The 23156-nt window shown below is 40.9% G+C and overlaps 1 protein-coding gene across 6 annotated transcripts in view; it reads left to right on the top strand.

The window, feature by feature from the left end:
* The window catches only part of LOC116932909 (transcription factor AP-2-beta), a 70919-nt gene extending 48272 nt beyond the window's left edge, over positions 1-22647 (top strand). For 2 of the 6 annotated variants that reach the window (XM_045168454.1, XM_045168449.1), the window contains 8 exons: positions 3313-3516; positions 3792-4013; positions 6388-6457; positions 7844-8015; positions 15587-15705; positions 20858-20999; positions 21797-21968; positions 22119-22647. In XM_045168454.1, coding sequence (XP_045024389.1) covers positions 3313-3516; positions 3792-4013; positions 6388-6457; positions 7844-8015; positions 15587-15705; positions 20858-20999; positions 21797-21968; positions 22119-22220 — 1203 coding nt within the window. In that variant the 3' untranslated portion in view covers positions 22221-22647. Of the gene's footprint in view, positions 1-866; positions 1979-2252; positions 2385-3312; positions 3517-3791; positions 4014-6387; positions 6458-7843; positions 8016-15586; positions 15706-20857; positions 21000-21796; positions 21969-22118 lie in introns of those variants that run through there. The other 4 variants (XM_045168451.1, XM_045168452.1, XM_045168453.1 and 1 more) reach the window with 4 other exon arrangements.
* The last annotated feature ends 509 nt before the right edge of the window (positions 22648-23156 follow it).

A 23156-nucleotide genomic window follows, 5' to 3' on the forward strand; every position in this document is an offset into this window, starting at 1 on the left:
CATCTAGCGTTTGGCAGACGTACCTTTATTTATTTTTATTCTGATTTTTTTTTTTTCTTCTTTTTACTGAGTGTGGATATGTTAGAAATGCAGGACGGAAAGGGACAAATTTCAAATGAGAGTAGAGGGGCGACAAAGTTTTGTTTATGGTTCCCATTGATTCTTTTCCTGTGGGGGAGGGGGGAGGATCGTGGGGTCGGCCAGTGTAGACAAGAGCGTCATCGTCGACGTTCAGCGCACACCGTAACCACTATAGATAGTTTACTCTTATTTTTTTTTTAATTTTTTATTTATTTATTTTTCTTGATAAGCAGAAAAGAAAAAGATTTTCGGCTTTTTTGAGTTTTGTTTTCCCATTCTTTCTCGGAAATATTTTCTTAATTGTTTCGTTTCTTCCCCATGTTATTTTACATTTTGATTTGTCGTGTGGTATTATTATTCAAAATGATTATCGTTGTCACGAGACTCCGAGTAGAAATTTTCTCTACTTTTCTTTGTCGTTCAAACATTTTGAAATGACTTTTCTCGAGAGCCTTTTTTGTTTTGTTTGTACGACCGGTCGTTACTGGCCGGCCAAAATGTACGTTCCTCTTTATGTTGTTTGTTCGGGTTGCAATGAAAAGGGTGGGGGTATCATAAAGTAAAGCCACCGCAAATAAGTCACTTGGATCATATTGAAAAAGAAAATATAATAATCGTAAAAAAAAAAAAAAAAAAAATCAAGAATGCGCACATAGGCCCATTGAACGTGAGGCGATTAGTTTTTTTCCCCTCCCTTTGATAGAAGAAACGATGTTACTCTGTGAATACATGTAGGAAAATAGTAGTGGTCTAATAGTAAGTAGCCTCTCTCTTTGGTGGTGGTGGTGGGGGGGTTCCAATTAAGTGGCAAGTCACCCGATTGGTTGACTGCAGACCGAAAGAGGCGGAGCACAAACTTTACTCTCTTGCACCCGTCGACGAAGCCGGTGCATGCGAGAGCCGCGCGTGCGTGTGCGATGGCCCAGCACCGACGACGACGTCGTCGTCGTCGTCGAATCTCTGGACGAAGGGAGGGTATATAGAGGTACATTGCACGGCAAGGGCTGGGGGCAGCCCTTGTTATCTCGCCTAGTTATCGACCCCCCCCCCTCTCCCCATCTCCCTCTTAAAAAAAAAAGCGAAAAAAAAAGTTTCTCTCCGGGACAGACCCGCCCTCAGGGGCCACCTCCCCCCGTGTGCGTGAGCGACACCAGAGCCCGCCACAGTATGTATGTGATTCCTCCCCTGAGTGTACGATTGCAGCCAAAGGTTGGTGGGTAGGATAGGGTGGGGTAAAGAGGAGGAAGAGGGGCGAGAGACACATGTACGAGGGAAGTATAGTATAGCAGTCGACCCTGGTAGAGTCCTCAGAGCCCTCTCTGCATCCGTCTCGAACGCAGGTGTCATAAGAGGACGGGACAGGCAATCATCGCCAAAGACTTGACGACTAGCGCGTGTTTACACACGAATTCGATTTCGAATGTTATCCGTTTGTTGCGACTATTTACCCAGTGCTTTGTGAGCGATGTGTTTTGCGGTGCCAGTGATTTATTTTCATCTTCCTACACCGAGTGCGCTGTTTTAGTGTCAGGACAGCCAAACAAGATTCTTTTGATTTGTTTTGGAAATTCTTACCGGTGTTTGCAGCGTGATTGGAAAAAAACAAACAAACAAAGGAAGAAGACACTCTTTGAAAAGTTCGAAGTTGACGAGAGAGGACTTATCGTTTTGAAATTATTCGTTCAAAGAGGCTTTTAAGTTTCTTTGCTGTGTGGCTCTTTTTTTTTTGTCCCCTTTTCTCTACGCGAATTCGATTCGTCTGAGAAACGAAAAATAAATAGAGGAAAGACAAAAGTGGGCACGTGTCTATTGTGACACGACAGGTCGTCTTATGCCGGATATCGACACATTTAGCTTCTCGTATATGCCGGCGGACGTCATGTCTGCAGTTATGGAGGTACAGTAAGTTGCTGGACACGTAAACAAACCAAAAGAAAATTAAAAAAAAAAGCAAGCGACAGACTCTTTTTTAATTCAATATCGGTGGCGGTCACTTCCATTTTTTCCTCCGACTAACTCAACGGCTACAGGGGAAACATTCCTTCTTCTAACTCGTCTCTTCTATTCGACTTGAAAACTCGCAAATTTGACGATCCGTTCACCTTGAAACACACAAAAACTCGTTGACTTCATATCCTTACTACTCCGTATATATATATAAACAAATATAGTCGAACGCGGAAGAAAATCCCAAAATGTTGTTCCAATGCGAGCGACGGGCTCTGCACGAACGGGCCGCCGACTGGTCAGTTCGGACTCATCACAACCACATGACCGGCCGCGGTCACGATGTCATGCATATGGTAAGGAAATTATTTTTGGGGGCAAGAGAATTTTCGTTCCCTTTTTTTTTTTTTTTTTTTTTTGTTCTCCTCAGTTTTTTTAATTTTTCAACGAAAATCAAACAATCGAAAAGACATGGCGACGTTCGTAGACACTCACAAAGTTGTGAAAAAAAAGTGGTGTGGAATGTCAGTTTCTGACGTCATGGGCTGCCGTCCCGTGTCTTTTCTTTCCGATTCGGAGAAAGAAATAAAAAAAAAGAAAAAGAAATGGACGGCTTTGTCTCATCTAGTTGAAGAGACGAAGCCGAAAGACAAAAAAAAGATAAGAAACATACCGGTATGAGTAGTAGAAGTAGTCTAACTATTAAATTCCCGACGCACAAAACACACGCCTCTCATAAATAGACGGAATTGGACGAATATCGGAACTGTCTTTTGTTTTTTTGTTTTTTAAATCTAATTTTTCGTTTCCATCTTTTTCTGTCGATACGCTTATTTTTTTGTTCTTCTTAAATTTTCTAGTGATTTGACTGACGCACACAATTTATCCTGTTTTAACCACTATTTCAATTTGATATTTCGTTCTCGTTTTATCATCTTCCGGGTTTTTTTTTTTTTTTTACTTTTCTTTCTCTTGTGACACAACTGGTTTGTTGAAAAATATGTTATTGTGTGTTGTGTGCGCGCGCGTATTTGTATAATATTTTTTCAACGTCGAGTTTTTGTTTTTAAAAGAGAATTGCCCAAATAAGTCTTTGGCACCTTTCAATGACGAGTCCGTATTTTTTTTTTTTTTTGTTTGTTCATGGATAACTAACGATCAAGTTTTTTTTGTGTGTGTGTGTGTACGCGTGACATGTTGGCTAATTTGAACCGGTTGATATTCAATTCTTTTCTATTTTTCTTTTTCATGAAAATGAATTCGATTTCGGTCCATTTTGTGCAGCCGCCCTATTTCCCGCCGCCGTTCCCGCCTCAGCAGCAAGTCGGCGTCGAATTCCACCCATCATCCGGCTCTGTCCAGCTGGGTAATTCATCCGGCAACAACGACCCTTATTCACTCAACGTCCATCAGAGCCACTATTCTACCCACAGCCAAATCCAACGCACGCACGAAGTCCTACGACGTGCAGAACACGAAGCCCTCGATGTAAGTCTTAATCGTTTTTACATTTGCTTTTTTTTTTATTAAATTATAATAAATGAGCGAAAGTATCTTTTAATTTAATTTAATAAAAAAAAACGTCACGGAAGATGTTTCGCACCTTCTTCTTCCGGTTCAATTTGTGTTTTCCCGTGTGGCACGACATCCGTGTCGTTAATGAGCGTGAACGCCTTGCCTAATTTACGAGCTTTTCCTTTTTGTGTGGTGTCGAGTGAGAAAATTGGGCAATGGAAAAGAGGCTGTCATCATTTAATGTGAAGTGCGTTTTTGTGTCGCAGACGGGCAATGTTCACTTTTCTTACGACCCGTCGGGAGGACGCGGAGGCAACAGTGGACGAAGCGAAGGAAACCAGTACAACGTTGTCCGACGGCCCGATGTCCTCGTACAGCATCACGTGCTGGATTCAGGCGAGACGATCGTCATTCCAGGCAATCTAGCCTCTACACCGCTTTCATCTCATCACAATATCGACGATGGACAGGTAAAAAATGAAACCCCAAACAAACATCAAAGAGATTTCTTCTTTCTTGTTCCCTTCTGGTCTCGGTTACGATCTACATTTTGTGTTTGCTTTCCGTGTTCAATCGTCAAAAGAGTTTCTGAGATGCCCAAATACGTCTTGGGAGGGTTGAGGGAAAAAAAAAAGAGAGGAAGATGAATTCCCTTCTTGAAAGGGGGGGGGGGGTGTATCCATGAAGTGAGAAGACTAGGAAAAAAAAAATACTTGATGGATTATCGTGAAGTAGTCGATTGATTCTATGATCAGGTGCTAGACAGCATTGAAATCTCCCCCTTTTTTTTTCTTGTTGAAGATCAAAAGTTTGAGAAGAACCCCTTTAAAAAAAAATTTCATTTTTCTTCAATGCGTGTGCTAAGGATTTTTTTAATATTTTATCCTGACAGCGGTAAAGAAAATGGCACTTGACGAGCCAATGGCTATTATTATCGAGTCTTCGTTGTCGGGCCAAGAAAAATAGGGGAGAATATGTCTGTGGCTCTTTTTTCTTTTTTTTTCCTCATCGGTATTATTCAAATTGCAAGACACGCTTCACGTGTTGGTGGCTGGGACTGTCCGGACGGGGGAGGAAAATGATAGGCCTACACGACGTCGAAAAAAAAAGGGGGAGGATCACGGGTACAGGCATCACACAGCCTCAGGTTGTTGTTGTTTTTCTCCGTCTTCCCCTTATTTCCAAAACATCGTGCACGCCCGACGAAGAGGAGCCAAGCTTCGTGAATAGGATATCAATGTGGCTGTCTTAATCATGGCCGACAAATCACCCATCCCTAAAATCATCATCATCATCAAGGCATCACAAAAAAAATCAAACATTCAAATCTCTTTTCTTCGAAAGCCTGTTTGCTTTTGTTTTCATTCCCATTAAGTACGTCCCCCCCCTCACTTTCTCGAGTCAAAAGCCAATAGTAGAATGCGATCATTTGTCCGAGAATCTCTTAAACTTTCTTATTAAACATTGCTGTGACTGCTAAAGCTTTTTTGGATAATTCATATCCAATCAAAGACGTAATAAATCGTTGAATTCGTAAGCCCTCGAAAGGCTTTAAAAAAATAAAAGAGGGCACACGAGTCAAAACGTTAAATGGGAAATAGATCAAATAGCGGCTACGCTTGCTGCTGCTGTTCTTGTTTGAATAGCGTGACTGTAAAAGACAACATATGTACTGTGGCGGTAGTCGATGATAGCCGGCGTGCGCACTTAACCTTTACGCTAGATTGAGCAGCACCAACAAATAGACATTTTCTCCGTCAGTTGGGGAAAATAAAAAGGGAAATAATAATAATAAAAAAAAAAGCTCGTTGTCCCTTCTCTCCTCTCCTTTGATTTTGTAAAAGAGACGAGGGCGCCGAAGCAAGAAGTGACGGGACGGAAAGAAATTTCACAAGTCTCGGGTCCGACGTCGTAAAATTCTTACTCCCGTAGGTTATAACATTTTTTTTTGGGGGGGGATGTTGAGTATTTCTTTTTTTGCCGTTGATGTGTTTTGAAATGGAAATGGTTTTTTTTTTTTTTTTTTCGTTTCTCGACGGTTCGAAGAAATTCATGCCTTTACGTAAAAATAAAATAGATATCCGGAAGAGAAAAAGAGACATTTGCATAGACACACATACACACACATACACACTTACACACACTCTGGCGCTAAATCATATCAGAGAGCATGAAATGTTTGTTGGCCAAGTCAATGACTTCATTATTTCGAATCGCGCGACATACACAGAGAGAAAGGTTGGCTAAGTTTTTTTTTTTTTTCCAACTCCAATCAAGATGTCCATCTAGACTCATTAAGTGTACATTCACCAACTCGGCTAGATAGTACACGTAGCGGAAAGGGGGGGGGGACGAGAGAGAGAGAGAGAGGCAATTTTTATTACGTTGGAAAACATTTCGTACGCCCTTTTCATTGGCCGACCCAGTTGTGTTTGCGATTCTAAAAGGCGGAGACTTTCTTTTGAATCGAATTTCCCAACAAAAAAAAAAAAAAAAAAAAAGACTTGCGTGAGTCCTCGAACTCTTTGGGCGGGCGGCGTTTTCCCGAGTCGACAGGTTCGTATTATATATTCCCCCCACCCGTTACTATAAGATTCCCCCCTCCGTCTTTTTCTATCGGCAATTTACGCACACGGTGTGTTCTTTTTCTTTTGCCCTTTTCTCTCTCTCTCTCTCTTTTTTTTATAGATATTAATTGCTCGTAAATTTTAGCCGACGTCCGTGCCAATGTCAACCACGCACAACAGACTCGACGCGACTTCCCCCGCTGTTTGCGTCTTGTCAAGTCGACTCGTTTTCCTTCGTTTTAATTAATGAATTTTTTTTTTTTTTTTTTATTTACAGACTCCCAGCGTCGAGAGCGATTCCAATTTCATATCCACCGACCAGATGTCTATCGTCAAAAAAGAATTCGGTAAGCGAATGAACGCCATCACGCGCTATTACGTGCGATTCACATTTTTTGTTTGTTTTTTTTTTTTCGTTTTTTTAAATTGTTGTTTTTGTTCAACATTACGACGAGTTTCCAATGAAAGCAAAATCTTCTGAAATAGTCGAAATGGAACTTGAAAGCCTACACACAAAAAAAAAAAAAAAAAAACAGAACGCGGTGATATAAAAAATCGAGATTTGAAGAGGGTCCTGCTGTCAAAGAAATCATATTTTTAAAAATGGCTATAAAACGGAAAATCTGATGTTTGTAAAAAAAAAAAACGAACGGGTCGAGATAAAAGAAAAAAAAAAAACTTTTAGTCGGGGTTCGTTAATTTTTGTATGTGACTGTGTGTGTTTTTACGATCATCGGCCGCCGCTGGTGCCCGTCTTTGGTAGTAGTGGCGTCCGTAATAGCCAACAGCGCAACACTACGCACTTGACGCACGCTCCAGTGCGTCCGCTAGATGAGTCGCCTCAACGTTAAGTGAGATAGATAGTTAAAGACAGACTTGTCTTGTTGGCAGATTTTTCTATAATGAAAAAAAAAATGTTTGTTACGTTTCGGTCGGTTTGATTCCATTTTGAAAAAGGGAAAAATGAGATCGTCTACATTTTTGTTTTGCCTTTTTTTTTTTAATGAGACGGGAGTAGTCCCTAATCATTTGTCCTAGCGGCTAGTAATAATAACGTAAGCGTCTGTGTCAATTTTGAACCGTTGCAAGTGATGCTATCTGCCCACTTTCCAAAAAGGGTATTTTCTTTTTCTTTTTTCTTTTCATACTTGGCGGCATTGGCAGGAATACAATGGCGGCGGCCACTTGTAGAATAAATGACCCTCATTCCAGGGGATGTTGGCCACCGCTCTTTTCTCTCTCTCTCTCTCTCTCTCTCTTGTAGGCTAAAAATAAAAGGGGAAAAAAGGGAATTCCGCGATTAAGATCGAGTACAACAGTAAAAGTGGTGGTCATTTTTGGCCAATTTTCTTTGAAGTGGAAATTTAAAAAATGCGCTAGGGGAAGAAAAGAGTGTTGTTGAACTCTTCCTCTTCGTAGCGCGATGCTGAAAGAGTGCGGAGAGAGTTCAAGGAGGTCATGCCAGAAAGGCGTGCGTGTCGTGTTATGGCATGCAGTGGGTAGTTCTTGTTTGACGCCAAGACTTGTTTCTGACGTGCTTTATTACGTGTCAGCTCATTGCGGTTGACTACTATTTGTTTTTCGTTTTGTTGTTTTTCGTGATTTTCTTTTATTTCGTTTCTGTTTGTTTTTCTCATTTTTTCTCAACTTATTTATTTGTTTGTTTGTTTTCTTTCTGTTCTTTCATTTTTCTCTCGGTTTTGTTGAATCATAATAATTAAACAAAACAAAAGATGTGTTGCTGTCTGGCCCAGTTTCACCAACGGACGTGTTCTGCTCGGTGCCCGGTCGCCTGTCTCTCTTGTCGTCCACCTCCAAGTACAAGGTGACGGTCGGTGAAGTCCAGCGACGCCTCTCGCCGCCCGAATGCCTCAACGCCTCCCTCCTCGGTGGAGTCCTTCGCAGGTAAGAAAAATAGAAGAAAAAAAAACATTATTTTCCCTTCTCTTTCCGTTTTCATTAGCATATACAGTATCTCATTCTAAACATGTCCATATGTCTCCTCCTCCTTCTTCTTTTCCTTTTGATTGCCTTGGCAACGACATTGAAAAAGCAAAAAAAAAAAGGGCCAACATTCAAATTGGCCTGCCAGTTTCCCTCCCTATTCTGATTCCTCACGACGACGGCCACCGCTGCTGTCTGTCCGATCGCTCGCTTCGTTCGTCTTGATGAAGAGAGGGGGGGACTGGAAGAAGGAGGAGTCGGCCCGCAAAAGAAAAGGTGGTTGCTGCTTTTTTTTTCCCTGTAAGTTGATGTGGCGTGGGTCGAAACAACTCGGAAGGGGCAAAAAGAAATGGTGGGAGGTTTAAAATGAAATAAAAATGATGATCCTGTCGCTTCGTTTGTGTTTGACGGATAGAAGTAGAAAAGGATGGAAAATAAGTTTTTTTTTTTTTTTCTTATTCGAAAACAAGAAAGAGAGGCAAAAGTAATAATAACTTGGAAGGTTAGAAGCAGCAGCCGGGTACCGAAGTCGAGAAAAATGAATTCCGTGTGTTTAGAGTAAGAAGAAGAAAAAAAAGATATTTTTCGCGTTTCCAATCTGCCGTCGAATAGGAATTTGGGTTCCTTTGGCTCATTCCCCCTTTTCCATCGATTGATACTCGTTTCTTTTTTGCTCTTTTTTATTTATTTTTTTGCCCCGTCTTTGTCTTGTGATATTGAAATGAGTCGGACTGGAATGACGGAAAAGGAATCCGGAATCACGTGGAGTTGGAATAAAGTTTTGTTTTCTTTTTCTTTCTTACCTATCTGTGTACATGTTTGTGTGTGTGTGTTGGCAAATGTGGCAGGAATAGAACAGCGGCAACAACGGGAATCTCTGAAATAGAATGAAGGGCGGGAACAAATGATTCGATTATCTTGATCGTTCTATTGATGTGCTTGAATAGCACGCGGGAGGAAAGAAAGAAAGAAAGAAGAAAAAAGACGACAGTGGAACAGATTTGTTTCGTTTTTGTTGTCTTGTTGTCGGGAGCGTTCACAGGGCGCCAGTCACACTCTTATCTCTTGTCTTCCCGCTCTCCTTTCTTTTACTATCATCTTGAATTCTTTTGCTCCTCTATATCCTTTTTTCTTGAATGCTCCGTGAGGGTTTTTCGGCTTGTCTCTGTGCTTTTATTTTTTTCCATTTTCTACGTCGCGAACAAGGAGCCCCAAAGTTTGGAATATCATTCCAACACATTTCATTACACTGTGTGTATGTAGACGGACACTTTGGAACGACGGCCGCGACCGTCCCGCAGCCGAAATGTAACAAAAGCTTGCAAACAATGGCACACACACACACACACAAAAAAGAGTTTGGAAGAGAAAATAACGAGATTCATTCCCTCCCTTGTTGTTTTGTTTTTTTTTGTCTTCCTTTTCTTGCGTACGTGTGCGAGTGTCTTTTTTCTTCTCCCTTTTAATTCCTCGTCACCACAGAAAAATGTGGAAAACAAAATTTTTTAAATACGAAATTTTTCTTTTTAAAAAAATATTGGAGAATAGAATAAAAGAAGCGAGCGATGGACTGTGCCGAGTCACGCGCTTCGATAGAGTTCTTGCTCTCTCATCTGTCGATAGCTTTAGCTTCTTGCACTTGAACCAGGGGCGAAAAGCGGACGGGAAAAAAAAAACAGCGCCAAGTCTCACCGTATTTGAAAAAAAGAGAAGAAAAGCAACTTTTATCGTGTAATCCTCGTATGAAAAGATGCATGTCCGTTCGTTTCGTACAATTTATTTTTTTCCCTTCCACAACGCCATTGTTGTTTTTTATAGAGACTCTGGCGTAGTAGCCCCCATTCTTATCACACAATTTTTCTTCTCTTTTTATTTATTTATTTTTTTAAACAAAGAGGCCATTTATTTATTTGATATTTTATTTTATTTATTTATTTATTTTTTTACGTCAAAATGTTTGCGGCCAAATCTGATCCATAATCGAATCAAGTGTCTTTTTATTTGTTACGTCTTTTGATGGTGATGAAAGAATGCAAAACATGAGAGCGAGCTGCTGGGAACATTTGTTTTCCCGAAAGGAACGTTAAATAGTTTGGTGTGTCGATTCGTTTGATGGCCGCCCCTGTGTTTTGCCCGTCTACACGGTCTCTATCATCTCCGGTTATTTTGTTGTTGTTGTTATTGTTGTTATAGCATTAATATGACGACCGACCAAACTATCCGGCACGGATGGGTTACCTTTCAACCGAACTAGGTGTGTGTGTGTGTGTGTGTTTTGTCTGTGGCTTCATTTGCCGCCTGGTTCATCATTTCGCTCAGCCGGCTGTGACAGTGAATGGCCTTATTTTGTGTTTCTTGTTGGCAAGACATGAAACATGTTCCTCTCCAACTAGCCAAAGCACACCTTTAAAAACAGTGTTGAATCCTCCAATCAGAAACCTAAAGAAAAAAAAAAAACATTTTAATAGCTCACAAAAAAAGAAAGTTTTTTTTTATTTACAAAAAAAAAAACTTTTTTAAAGATTATTATTTCATCTATTTTATAATGTCATCGAAGGAGGGAGGAGCGACCTCTTCTCTTTTCGTTCGCATGAGATAAGATGTTGAAATAACGATAGACTTGCGAGGGTGGCAGTATGGAGAAATGGCGGGGAAATGGCTTGACGAGCAAACCGAGCGAGTTTGCTTTTTGGATTGCATTTAGTTGCCATGGCGACTCGGCTCCGCGGAGATTGATTTTGGCCCACAGCCTCCAGCTAGATCGGATGAGAGAGACAACAACGTACGGGGGAGGGGGAGTAGATGGATGCATGGATATAGAGAGAGAATGAACGGGTCGATTGACTCTCTTTTGCCGACAGTTAGACCGAAGAAAATAGATGGAGAACGTCTCTCTACGCAATAGCAACACACACACACACACACATATGGTCTCTTTAATATCTATCCCATTTTGCGCTTTGATGTTTTTGGGGCTTGGAAGATCAATTGAGAGAGGTAAAAATATATACAACCTGACTTTGGTTGTTTTGCCGATTTGTGTAAAAAAGAAGAGGGGGGTTCAAGAGTGCGTGTCTGGAACGGAGTAAAAAAAAATAAAATAATACAACATAAAGATATATTTACTAGTAGAACTGGATCCGTCCCAACTGCTCACAAATCACCTGGCAATCAGAGCGAACTGACAGACTGGCTGTATATATATTTTTCTTCTTCTTCTTCTTCCACTCTCTTTTTCTTCTTTCTTGAGAATGATTATCTTTTTTTTTTTTCCTTCTTCTTTTTTGAAACTCGCTTTTATATTTATTTATTTTTTATGTTGCCGTCATAAGCCTTATCATCAGGAAAAAAGAAAAACCACTGATGGTCAATGTGTAAAAATGAATGCGTTTGTGATGGATCGAATGCGCCTTGGAGTTCGGGCCGGTTCACACAACAACAACAAAAAAAGGAATAAGAAAATTGGTGGTGCTCAGGGCTGAAAATGAGGGGTTCGGGTGGGGTTTTCGTCTGAAAGCTCATACGAAGAAATAGAAAAAAAAAAACAAAAAAGAAAAGAAAAGTAGTAGACCAAGTGGGAAATGTGGTCATTTCTATTCGGCAAGTCTCGGGAAGACGGCGAAAGCTTTTTGCCGTTAATGAGACGCTGAAAAAGTAGTGGTGTTACTAGTAAAGGAAAAAACTTTGGTTGGTATTCATTACCAATGTTTCTTCGATGCTACCATTTGTACAAGAGTGGGAGGGGAGTGTGAGATGAGAGACGAAAGAATGATGAGTGGGTAGGTGGTAGTTTCGGGACTGATTCGCGACGTCGGATACCCCCCCCCTCCCGTCTTCACTTAAAAAGTTGTTTGCGGTCTTTACAAGGCCTTTCGTATTTTTTTTTCTTTTGGCGCATAAAACGAACTGCCCCCTTTATTTTTTTCTCTCCTTGTGCTTCTTTTACCTATGTAATTTCTTGCAAGAAAGAGGAATAACTCTTTGAGCTAGAGAAAAGTGGTGAGCTCTGTGCGGTCGTGCCAATTCCCGTATTCTCGCCCCTCTGTTGCTCTGCCGTCCGTTTAGCCAATTTCCATAAATTCTCTGCCGAGAAACGGACATTGGACGAGCCACGTAGAAAGGAGAAAAATAGATGTTGCAGTCTGTCTGTTTGGGTTTTTTTTTTTAGTGTAACAATTACCTTGCCCCGATCTCCATGGAAGATGGAAGTCTTTTCTCCTTATTCTGCACGAACGTAAAAAAAAAGGCTCTGACCAACACCCGTTTAACCTCAACCGTCTGCTTAACGAATTATACACATTTGAAAGGCTGAACACGTTCGGGCATCGCCACTCGGCAACTCTCATCGCGTAATACGTGCACGACGCCGTCGGGATTGAGACAATGTTGCCATCATCCCTAATAAACGGCTCATCTTTCTCTTCTTTTTATTCCCTTCCAACCCCTTACAATATTTGAGATTTCTTTTGGGTAGATGATGGAAAGAGTTCAACACCGTAGTTGCCCTCCCTTTTGGTCATCATTTTCTGTCTGTGTCTTCTGCCTTTCTTTAACAGCCCTAATTAAAAGATACGCAACAACAACATCCTACCCATTTTTTTTTTATGTTTTGTGCTTCCATTTCAAAAAGACACAGTTTTGCATGATCCTCGTCGATTATTTTCTCTGTTGCCTCTTTTTACGGTTGGCGTTTGCGGTTAGAAAGTCCATCCCTCCTTTCGTATTAACTTGGCAGTCGAACTTCTCACACGCTGACTCTTTGCCCCGCTATGATGGTAGAACGCAAACATTGGGAAATGTGTTGTACCTCTCTCTACGAACAGCACAGTAGGTAAAAATCGACTGTTGTTCACTCGAGTCTCAGGTCCTTCGCAACTGGGTACCCCCCTTGTAGAGCCCTTATGAATATTCACGATGAAAATAGACAAGGAGAGAGAGAGAGAGAGAGAAGGACTATTTACGATACAAGTGTGGTAGGAGAGTAGTAGCGTTACATAGGATTTTTGTTTTTCGGGTGGGTGGAAGGAAACGGCGCTAATAGCCTTCGCCAGCTTCATCGACAGAGATGGGCTACTCTCACGCGATGCTTTACTAGTGAACTCCATAGGTAGAATTGGATAGGGAACAAAAAAATAATAAATAAATGAAGCGTTAAAGGCACCCGAAAGTTTCACTCTTTTTCTTTTTAAAATCTCACCTATTTTTTTTTTTTCTGTGTTTTATTTTCGGTACGTTGATTACTAACAACTCCTCGCCCACTCACCTCATCTTAAACATTAATAATTCACACTTTCCGTTTTCGGGGCTCGTAATCATGCATAATTTTTGAGTTTGTGGAAGTATGGTTTAAAAAAGGAAAAAGAAGTCCCTCCGCACTATTGCGTTCGTTTACTGGAAAAAAAAAAAAATTTAAGAGTTGATGATATCGATTAGGGAGGTACGCATCTGTTACGTTTGGCAGCGCAGTTTTAAATATTCCCCGACAACAACGACGTTCGAAAGTCCGCTTTCGTGTTATCGAAGATCTCTCTCGAAACTCATTCGGAAACTATTACATTTTCAATCGTATTAGCCACATGTTATTTTACCCATAATTATTATTCGTGAGGACGAAAAATAGATTTCATCTACATCAGGGTCACATGAAGAGTTCATTTTAAAAATGGGGCTGAAAAATCGCAGTTTGAAAGAAAAAACAAGAAACGTTGTGCGCAAGTGTTAGCAAGTGCCCACTTTACATTTCATACGTTTATGGGGGGACATTCTTACGCTGTTCTGAAATTTGTCCACATATTTTTCAATGGCCTACAGCGCATTTTGTTAATAGCAGCTAGAAAATGTGTCGTTCTTTTTCCCCTTTTTGTATGTCATTTATTCTCCTGTCCCCCCATGTTCTGTTCCGGTTTGGTCCGCGTTTCTCGATTCAGTAAATGAAAAAAAGAGGGGAGAGAGAGAGACACACACTTGCAATGTGTGTGTGTGTGTCGGGGACTCTTGATTCAATTCCGGTGGTGTTTGCCAAGGCAATGGATTCCCCAACTCCGCCCTCATTTTCGCCTTCTCTACGATGGCGGGGGGTCCTATTGATTATCCCCGTTTTATTTCATTTTTATTTATTTTATTATTTTTTTCTTTTCTTTGCCCCCATCTTTACTACCTCCATGTTATGGAAGTGTAGGGAGATTCTGATCGATTGTTTGTCGGAGATTTGATTCAATCACCTGACCCTTTTTTTTTTGCTCTCTCGTCTTTTATCCGGATGAAATCATCACGTCACAGATATTTAAGGGCGTGTTTTTTTCCTTTTCTTTGTAGATCGACCACCCTCGGTGATGCCAAACGTTAGAATCTTTTTTGTCGATTATCTTAAAGAAAATTGTAGTAAAAAAAAAAAAACAAACAACAAAACTGGTGGGCTTTTATGTTGTACAATGTATCGCCAAGGGGGCGGAGTCTGCGTGTCCAGTCAATGAGAAACAAGTCTTAACAGTCGATAGGAGAATCCTGCGCTTGCGTCATGGCCGTTTGCGTAAGGCTCGGAATAACTTTGAAAAGACTCACGACGCGACGACACGACATTTTGTGTAGCGTTGCTTATGAAAACGACTGCGATAATGGCAATGATTTCTCTTTCTTCTTTTTCTCTCGTTCACGAAACGATCGCAAGAGTTGGTCGAACGTCGGTGCGTTTGCGTTACTACCGAACCCCCCCTTCTCCATTCATTTTCAAGAAAAATGGAAGGAGATGAACGACGAAGCAACGCCTACCGAAAAGAAAAAAAAAACTTTTGATTATCGCTAATGAAGGCTCCTTGACTTATTTATCTTTCTCTTCTGTCTGTTCTCTCCCCACTTGAATGTATGTACAATGTCTGGTTAGGACTCTTTTGAATAATTTAACCAACATGTACACACATATCTTCAGTGCACATTAAAGAGTCGAATCCTTTTCTTAGTAAGAAAAATATGAAAAAACGGGGTGGCTCAAACGGCGATTTTCTTTTTTTTTTTCTGGCCTGATGGCTCTTGATTATAGCACCTCACTACCACCTACCCCCTCCCTAGTAGCATCATGAATGCATATGGAATGGTATAGAGTCATAAAAAAGAGTAAAATAGTGAAGAAAATATTTATAGCTACCTGGTGGTGGTTGTGGTGTTTGGTAGTGGTCATCAGCTTCTCTTTAAAAGCTAAACTGGACACACACACACACACACAAAAAGGACGAAAGAGTACCGCTGATTGTAGTTTCACAGATTGTGAGCTCTCCTTTTCTATCTGAAATTTAAAAAATCAAATCCATAACACGCCAAACATAAACCCGGCAAAGAGAGATCAGGAAAAAGAAAAATATCAGTAGAGTTGAATGCGATTATAGTTGATGTTGATCGTATATTCCTTATTGCTCTCGGCTATTTTTCGTTCTTCAGATTTTTATTCCCTTTCTTTTTTTCTGTGAATCGTTAGAAACGTTTTTATCACATTTATACGCATTAAATATTTATACATTTTTTTTCTCTCTCCCCATCAGAGCCAAATCGAAGAACGGAGGACGCGAGCTGCGCGAGAGTCTGGAGCGGATAGGACTGAGCCTGCCGGCGGGGCGTCGGAAGGCGGCCAACATCACGCTGCTCAGCTCCTTAGTCGAAGGTATTGTACCCACATCACATTATTCTCATCTTCATGTCACATCACTTTTCTTCCTTTTTTTTCTACCCGTATTGCCGAGTTGTTTGGGAATATGAAAGGGACGATGTTTGAAGGATCGAAGGGAAACTTTTGTTTGCCTACCAATTGATTCCCCCCCCTCCCCCCGAATTTCTTCCATCACCACCTCTTGCTTTCTTTACGACACTTGTATCTTTTTGGACATGAAACCGACCCACTTGTGAATCTTTTTTAAGGGGGACAACAACACAAAAATTCCCCCTAGTGTCAGCGTGAATTTCAAATCATCCGGCAAAAGTCGCTTTTTTCTTTTTTTCTTTCTTTCTTCTTTTCCAGCGATTTGACTGTATCATCAAATTGAATAGAAGAAGTGGAAGAGAGGGGCGTTAGGGGGTAGTGGAGAAGTCGATTGATTTGTATTCAATATCGGGGCCGCCGACAAACACAAGTTCCAAACCGGCCGTCCCTCCCCATACGTGACAGTGAGACGGGCAATTTTGCCCTGCGCTGATTTTTAAGTTCCGACTACGCCCATGCCCCCTTTCATTTTTGCCCCATTGTCGGTGTCATCTGTTGTGTTGCGTCCCATCAGAGTTTGTTCACTCCACATTTCTACTTATTTTCATTCTTCACTTGACGAGATTCGATTTTGGATCCCCCACCAAAAAAGATGAGAGAACTGTGTGCACACCCCCCGTGTTTCCTCTTTTATATTTGACACATTTTTTTTTTTTTTTGTAATGAAAGAGAAAAAAAAACACATACAAGGGGATCGACTGAGGGGTTAGTTGGTTTTCATGGGAAGGGAAGATGATGATTGACAGATGTCGGACTTCCCGCCGCGAATTTTGAATTGCCCTAAACGCTAACCTTCCCACAAGGAAACATCGTCATACTGTCGTCATCATGTCTTGTCTTTTTCTTGTCCCTCTCCTGTTTGAGAAAAGAAATGGAAGGAAACTCCATCAAATGTCAAGTCGTCACAAGGTTACACATGTCGTTTTCACCGGAGCTGAAACGATTTGATTTCGTGGATATTTATTTAATTTTTTTTTTGGTTTGTTGCCTCTTTCCGTCTTTTCTTCCAAAACTGGGCGGCGCGGCATTTGAAAACATCGAGGATTTGTGTAACAATCCAAATGTACAGTCAGATAGAAAAACACAAATTCACGTACACACACACGACGACGTTTCGTCAATATTTCCAATCTAAAAAAAATAATAATACCAAATAGAGGTATTATATGTGTGTATCCACCTCATCGTGTGTAATGTCATTTCTTTTTACAAAGAACGAAGAGAGAACGAGCCAAGGTTAGGGTTTGGTTGTTTTTTTTTCCTTACTCAACTGGCAAACGATATTTTCTTTTATCCTTCTTGATTTTATGGCGGTGCGACAATCGAACGCCGTAAAAATACCTGGAAATAAAAGGGGGGGGGGGGCGAAGAGGTTTTTTGAAATGACGTTCAAACACGAAAAAAAAAAGAAAAATGGACACACAAGGCAGGAAGGGGAGAGCGAACAATCTCGGAACGACGCCGAGACGGTGTTTTTCTTCTTCTACTTCTCGTAGAAATCATATTCTCTTTTTAATTTGCTCCCAAGGCCAGATGTAATGATGGTTAAGTACTTCCCTTTCTTGGTCCGCGCCCGCATTTTAGGTGTACAAGGAAAAAAAAAAAGACCAACAGACGGAGAAACACACAGTTGAAAAAGACCCCCCTCTCTCTCTCTCTCTGTTGCCCTCCATATTTTCCCGTTTCTTCTTCTTTATTTTGGTTTTTGACTCATTTTGGCTCCGCTGTTGTTTTGTTGCCGCGGTGTTGAATGTGTTCCAGAACAACTCGACTTTTTTTTTTGTTTTGTTTTCGTTCTTCTTCTTGTAAGTTGACGGCCATTGTGTGTGTTGCGTCTTTTGCTTTACGAGCGCACCGTCCTCGGGTTTGTCTGCGCGCATGTGAGTCAGGATCCCCCCCCCCTTCTTTTATTCCTAGTCCTTGTTCTTTCTCTTCTCTAAATGGTCTCTAATAAGCTGTGGAATATTAAAACCAAATTTTGAAGAAGAAGAAGAAGAAGAAGAAGAAGGAACCTCAGAACAAAGTCGAGGGAGTCCATTTCTTGGTACTAGTAGCAGTTTCTTTTGGCTTCTCTCGATGGGGGCACTCGGTAAAGAATTAAAGGACCGTTCTTTTTGTTTTGTTTTTTGTTTTATTTTTTATTTTCGGTGGGGGGGGGGGAGCGTGAGAAATGATGTGCTCTCTTCCTCCGCTCCCGCTCTCTACTCCCACCCTCTTTGCCTTTTTGTTTAACTCCTTTTCTCGTTGTTGTTGTTGTTCTGACGTTGGCCGTTGTTGATAATAGCTCCGGCGATCGGCATTAGATTATCTAGCACAGGTATATTATATGCGGTAAAACAAGTGTATGCTACTAGGAGACTACGTCGAGTATAACTCTTTCCAGAAAGAGAAATTTGAAGCAAAAGAAAGGAAAGAGAAACAGAGAGAGAGAGAGAAAAAAAAATAAGAATCTTTAATGAGATTCCTGGACTTGTGTGTGTGTGTGTTGTGTACGAGTACGTCTGCTAATAATTTATTGGATGGCAGCAAAAGACTTTTCTGTTTTGAGAAAGAAAGAAAGAAAAAAAAAAACTTACAATGTGTCTGAGAGATAACACACACACAAAAAAATGAGAACAAAATAACATGTGTGTGTGTGTGTGTCTCGGTGTCCAGTCTCCTGCAGTGTGTGACCTCTTGAGCGTTGTAATGTTGGCTACGGCTAGCCAAGGCCTTCTTCTTCTTCTTAGTGGTGGCTATTTCATATTTTTTCCTCCCTTCATTTCGTGATGATAATAATTACTTTTGACTTTGTTTTTGGTTTTTTCGGGAGGAAAATGTGGAGGAAATCACAGTGGTAGTATGGAATGTTCTTCTCTTTTTGTTTGACCCCTCGACCACTTCCGGTCCGCTCACACGTGGTGATTTCGTCTTTTTTTTTTTTTTTTTTCTTTTGCCACCGAAAAAAGATAAAACATTGATCATCCGTGTAATGGAGGAACGAAGATAAAAAGGAAAAAAAAAAAAATTAAATAGCCTCGTTTAAAAAACAAAATGGACGTGCAAAAGCATCGAGTGTGGAGGACGAAACGAAAAGAAAAAAAAGGCAAAGCTTTTGTAATAAAATCCTAAAATAACCGAAATCCTAAAAATAAAAGTCTAGCGGACGCGCAGGTGTGTTTTGATTGCTCCGGACTCGGTACCATTTTTCTAGGGCTCTCTCTTTCATATTTTGTGTGCCCAGTTTTGCTGTTGGGGGCTCTTCATTTCCCTATCTCGTTTTACCATGTCTAGGTGTCGTATACAGCCAGACAAAAAAAAAATGAAGGTGCAATAAATTACGAAATGATGAAAAACAAGAATAAGAAATAGGTAGAAACAAAAAAAAAAAAATAAATAATTGACGATAACAACAACCACTTGAATCTTGTCGGATGGAAGGTATTACCCCTCCCCTTCCCTCCTCATTAGAAGCCAGTCAGAAACTATGCCAAATTTTGAGCATTGACAAAATATCATTTGAAATTGGCCAGACGAAAATGCTGAAAATCGTCCATTTGTTAACGAAAGCAACTTGCAATGTCAACTACCGACACCTGTTGGGCAGTGTCAGTAATCGTTCAAAATCAGGGATGAAAAGCGTAACAATGTAAGCCTAACACGACAAAATTTGGGTGGGGGGAGGGATTCGGTTATTGAAGTTGACGTGGGTCATTGCGCTGGTCTTGCCCAAACGGAAAGGAAATCGCCGCATTGCCAAGAAAAAAAAGAAAAGGGAACAAGAATTTTCCGTCATTAAGTCTTGCGGTTTTCGCGTTGCAGTGCCCACTCTCCACGCCCAATACGTACACACACACACACACACTATACGACAGCAACATCACACGTGTGCGTGCCGGAAACACTCTTTGGCCGTCTGTCTGCTTTTTTGTTTTTCCTCTTCGATCCCTTTTTTCCGATTTTTTTTTTATTTAGTTACCACCCGCCCACATACGCGAACACGAACAAGTTGTAATTTGTGTGTTTCTCCATCATTTTGGATGTAACCGAATGTGTTGCGTCTTTCTCTCTCTCTCTTAATTCTCCTCCTTTGCCCATATGTCTCCCCCCTTTCTCTCGCCCACAACCACCCAATTGGGTAAAACTATGTGTGGGCTTTTCTTGGGCTCCTTTCACGACCGAATGGAGAAATGATGGCGTTCTTTGGAAAACCGCAGCTCTACTTTATTCATTCAACCGGCTAACCGAAAACTGGTAGAAGAAGGGAAGGGGGGCTGGTGCAATCCAAACAGAAAACAAAAAAAAATGGGAGCCTTTTGGCCGGCACGCACAAACTACCACATACTAAAAGAAAAGCAAACCCGACGTGCACTTGATTTACCTTGTAGTCTCTCCCCCCCCCCCCTCTCCCGTCCCTTCTCTTTTTGTTGTCCAGGTAGAAGATATTGTGGGCCATATACTCTCTCATCTGACCACAATTTTCTTTTGTTTTCATTTTATTTCATTTTTTTTTCATTTTTTTTTTTTTGGGGGAAGGCTATTTCTTGAAAATGAGGGCCGAGAGTGTAGGTGGCTTGAGTGGGGTAGGAATTGGAGAGACCCTTTTTTTTTTTTTTTTTTTGTCCCGACAGACGCGGACAAATGAAATTGCCGTCTTCCCGTTGTTGTTGTTGTTTTGGTTTTGTTTTTTTTTTATTTTAGTTTTCTTATTCTTGCCCTGTGTTTCCCTAATTAGCCTCTTCCATTCCGGAAATACCCCGCCAATCCCCCGTCCACCCTCCCCCCTCCCCCGAAAAGAACATAGGCGCCCTTGCAAGCTAGTCCACTCCCTTCACCAAAAACCACTATTATCTTTTACAATATAGAAAATGATGTCTGCCACCACTTTCGAATTGTACATACCTTTTCACTACGCTCTGCTTACCTGCGCTTCTAACTATCGCGACATTGTAGAAATCAGATCAACTCGCCCCCTCCTTTAACGATCAACTGCATTTTATTATCGATTAATGTTCACTATCCAATCCAATGAAATAAAATAAAAAAACCCATTTCTTTCTTTCTTTACATTCAACAGGCGAGGCAATTCACCTGGCCCGCGATTTCGGCTACGTCTGCGAGACAGAGTTCCCTTCACGACAAGTGGCCGAGTACCTGTGCCGCCAGCATACGGACCCTAGTGACCAGTACCGACGAAAAGAACTCATTCTCTCAACCAAGTAAGTACACATAGTATCAGCCCTTTATTATTAGAAAGAACACTGTGTGCCTGTACCGCTACACGTCTAGATGTAGCATCTAAAAATAATAGTAATATCCTTGTTAGTTTTCTTTCTTTGAACCATTTTTGGTCTGACGCGGATGGGGGGGGAGAGATGATGAGTCTTCAAGCGTAACGGAAAGACGAAGATAAGGGGGTAGTTGAATATGTTGCACTCTTGCATTCAAGTCGCCATTTCTTTCTTTCTTCAACGGGAAAATGGAGGGCAAAAGAAGAAGAAGTTTGGAAGTTGATGGGTGTCGTGTTGTGCTGGCGACGTGTGTGGAGCGTAATAATTGAAGAGCTCGGAGTAAAATGTGCCAATGCTCTGCGGGAGATTACTGTTCTCTCCCCCCTGCTCCACCACCTCCTGTCTGTCGTAGGGAAAAGTGTCGGAAAGAAAAGAAAGAAGAAGAAGAAGAAAAAAAAAAAACTGTAACGGCCGTGTCAGAAAGAACAAGTGGTCTCATTAGAGTATCGGCGCCGCTTTTTTGTTTTGTTTTGTTTCTTTCTGCTTGCAAGGGAATCTTGTGTATTACAACACGTACACCTACACCGTGGTTGTCGTATGTTGTAGACGTTACACAAAAGAATGGGAGGAAAAATGTAATTTGCGCTCAGGGAAAAACATTGCGTATTGGAGCAGACGCGAACTGTGAACTTTTTCTGAACGAATTACCGCACTACACGCGTGTACTCATTTTGTTCTTTTCTTTTTGTTTTTTGTTTTGTTTTTTTTCCCCCTTTTTTAAATAGGCAAATCACCAAAGAGCTGATGGACTTGCTCAACCAGGACCGATCTCCGCTATGCAACACGCGGCCGCAAATCATCCTGGAGCCCAACATCCAGCGTCATTTGACGCATTTTTCGCTCATCACTCATGGATTCGGTAGTCCCGCCATCGTTGCAGCGCTCACCGCCATTCAGGTAAACATGATCGTCTTTTTATGATTTTTTTATTTAATTTTTAATTTTTTACTTATTTAATTTTTTTTTTTCTATGCGTGGACTATTTCTTATAAATTTGCGACATTTAAATTATATATCTATTTTCTCGTTTGTTTTAAACGTATGCAGAACTTCCTGAACGAGTCTCTGAAGTATCTGGACAAAATGTACCCGACGTCGGTGACGTCCATGTCCGACGGCAAGTCCAAAGACATGGACAAACAGAAATAAACTGGGCCGGAAAGCAGCGGCGCCGGCGTTGGCAGTAGTAATTAGCTAATCAACAACGAGAATTTTTGAATCGTTCATAATAAGAAGAAAAAGGCCAAGATGTGTGTTAGTTTTTTTTTTTTTTTCGTTGTTGTTGTTGTTGTTGGGTGTTCTTTTTTTTTTTGTGAACATAAAAAAAAAAAAAGAAGAATGATTCTAAATGGTGATGAAGAGATGAAGCATGACATCGCTGCTGTTCTGCAAATATGTAAACGCCGCAGCCAAGCCAGCCTAGCCAGCAAACAAAAAAACAAAAAAAGCAAAAAAAAAAAAATGTTTAATAAAAATGAAACTTCCTCTCGGTGTGCTCAACCAGCCAAAAAGACAACAACAACAACAAATGAAGATTATAAGAATTAAAAAAAAAAAAAAAAGTGAAAAAAAAAAATGTTGAATTCTTTTGAAACGACAACGGTACGGAAGAAGATGTCGCACGAACGAAAATACGGAAGGCAGCAGTGATTGATTTGTTTGTTTGTTAAGCTCTTAATTTTGTTTTTTTTTCTCTTGTTCCTTTTCTTTCCCTCAAGTTGGAGAGCAAAAGAAGTGTTGCATTCATTCTGTTTATTTTCTCCATCGTGTCTCTTTTGCGTGCCGAATTCCATCACATTCTGACAAATTAAGCAAAAAAAAAAACACACAAAACATTCCCAACCTATCATACTCCCGCCCTCCGTTAATTTTCTACCTTTTTGTTTTTTCTATCTCTTGTACTTCTCATGTGTGCGTGCGTGTGTGTGTGTGTGTAGATTGGTGTCTAAAATCGACCCCACCCTGAAAATTTACCTTCTCGAGAAGAGTATCGATGAACACAGAGCTCGTTGTGTATTTTGTTTCATCATGACACGAGCGGCCAGCGTTTTGTTTTCTCTTGATCGATTTTGCATTGCGTGCGTT

Source organism: Daphnia magna, linkage group LG1, assembly GCF_020631705.1.
Source record: "Daphnia magna isolate NIES linkage group LG1, ASM2063170v1.1, whole genome shotgun sequence".
NCBI lineage: Eukaryota > Metazoa > Arthropoda > Branchiopoda > Diplostraca > Daphniidae > Daphnia > Daphnia magna.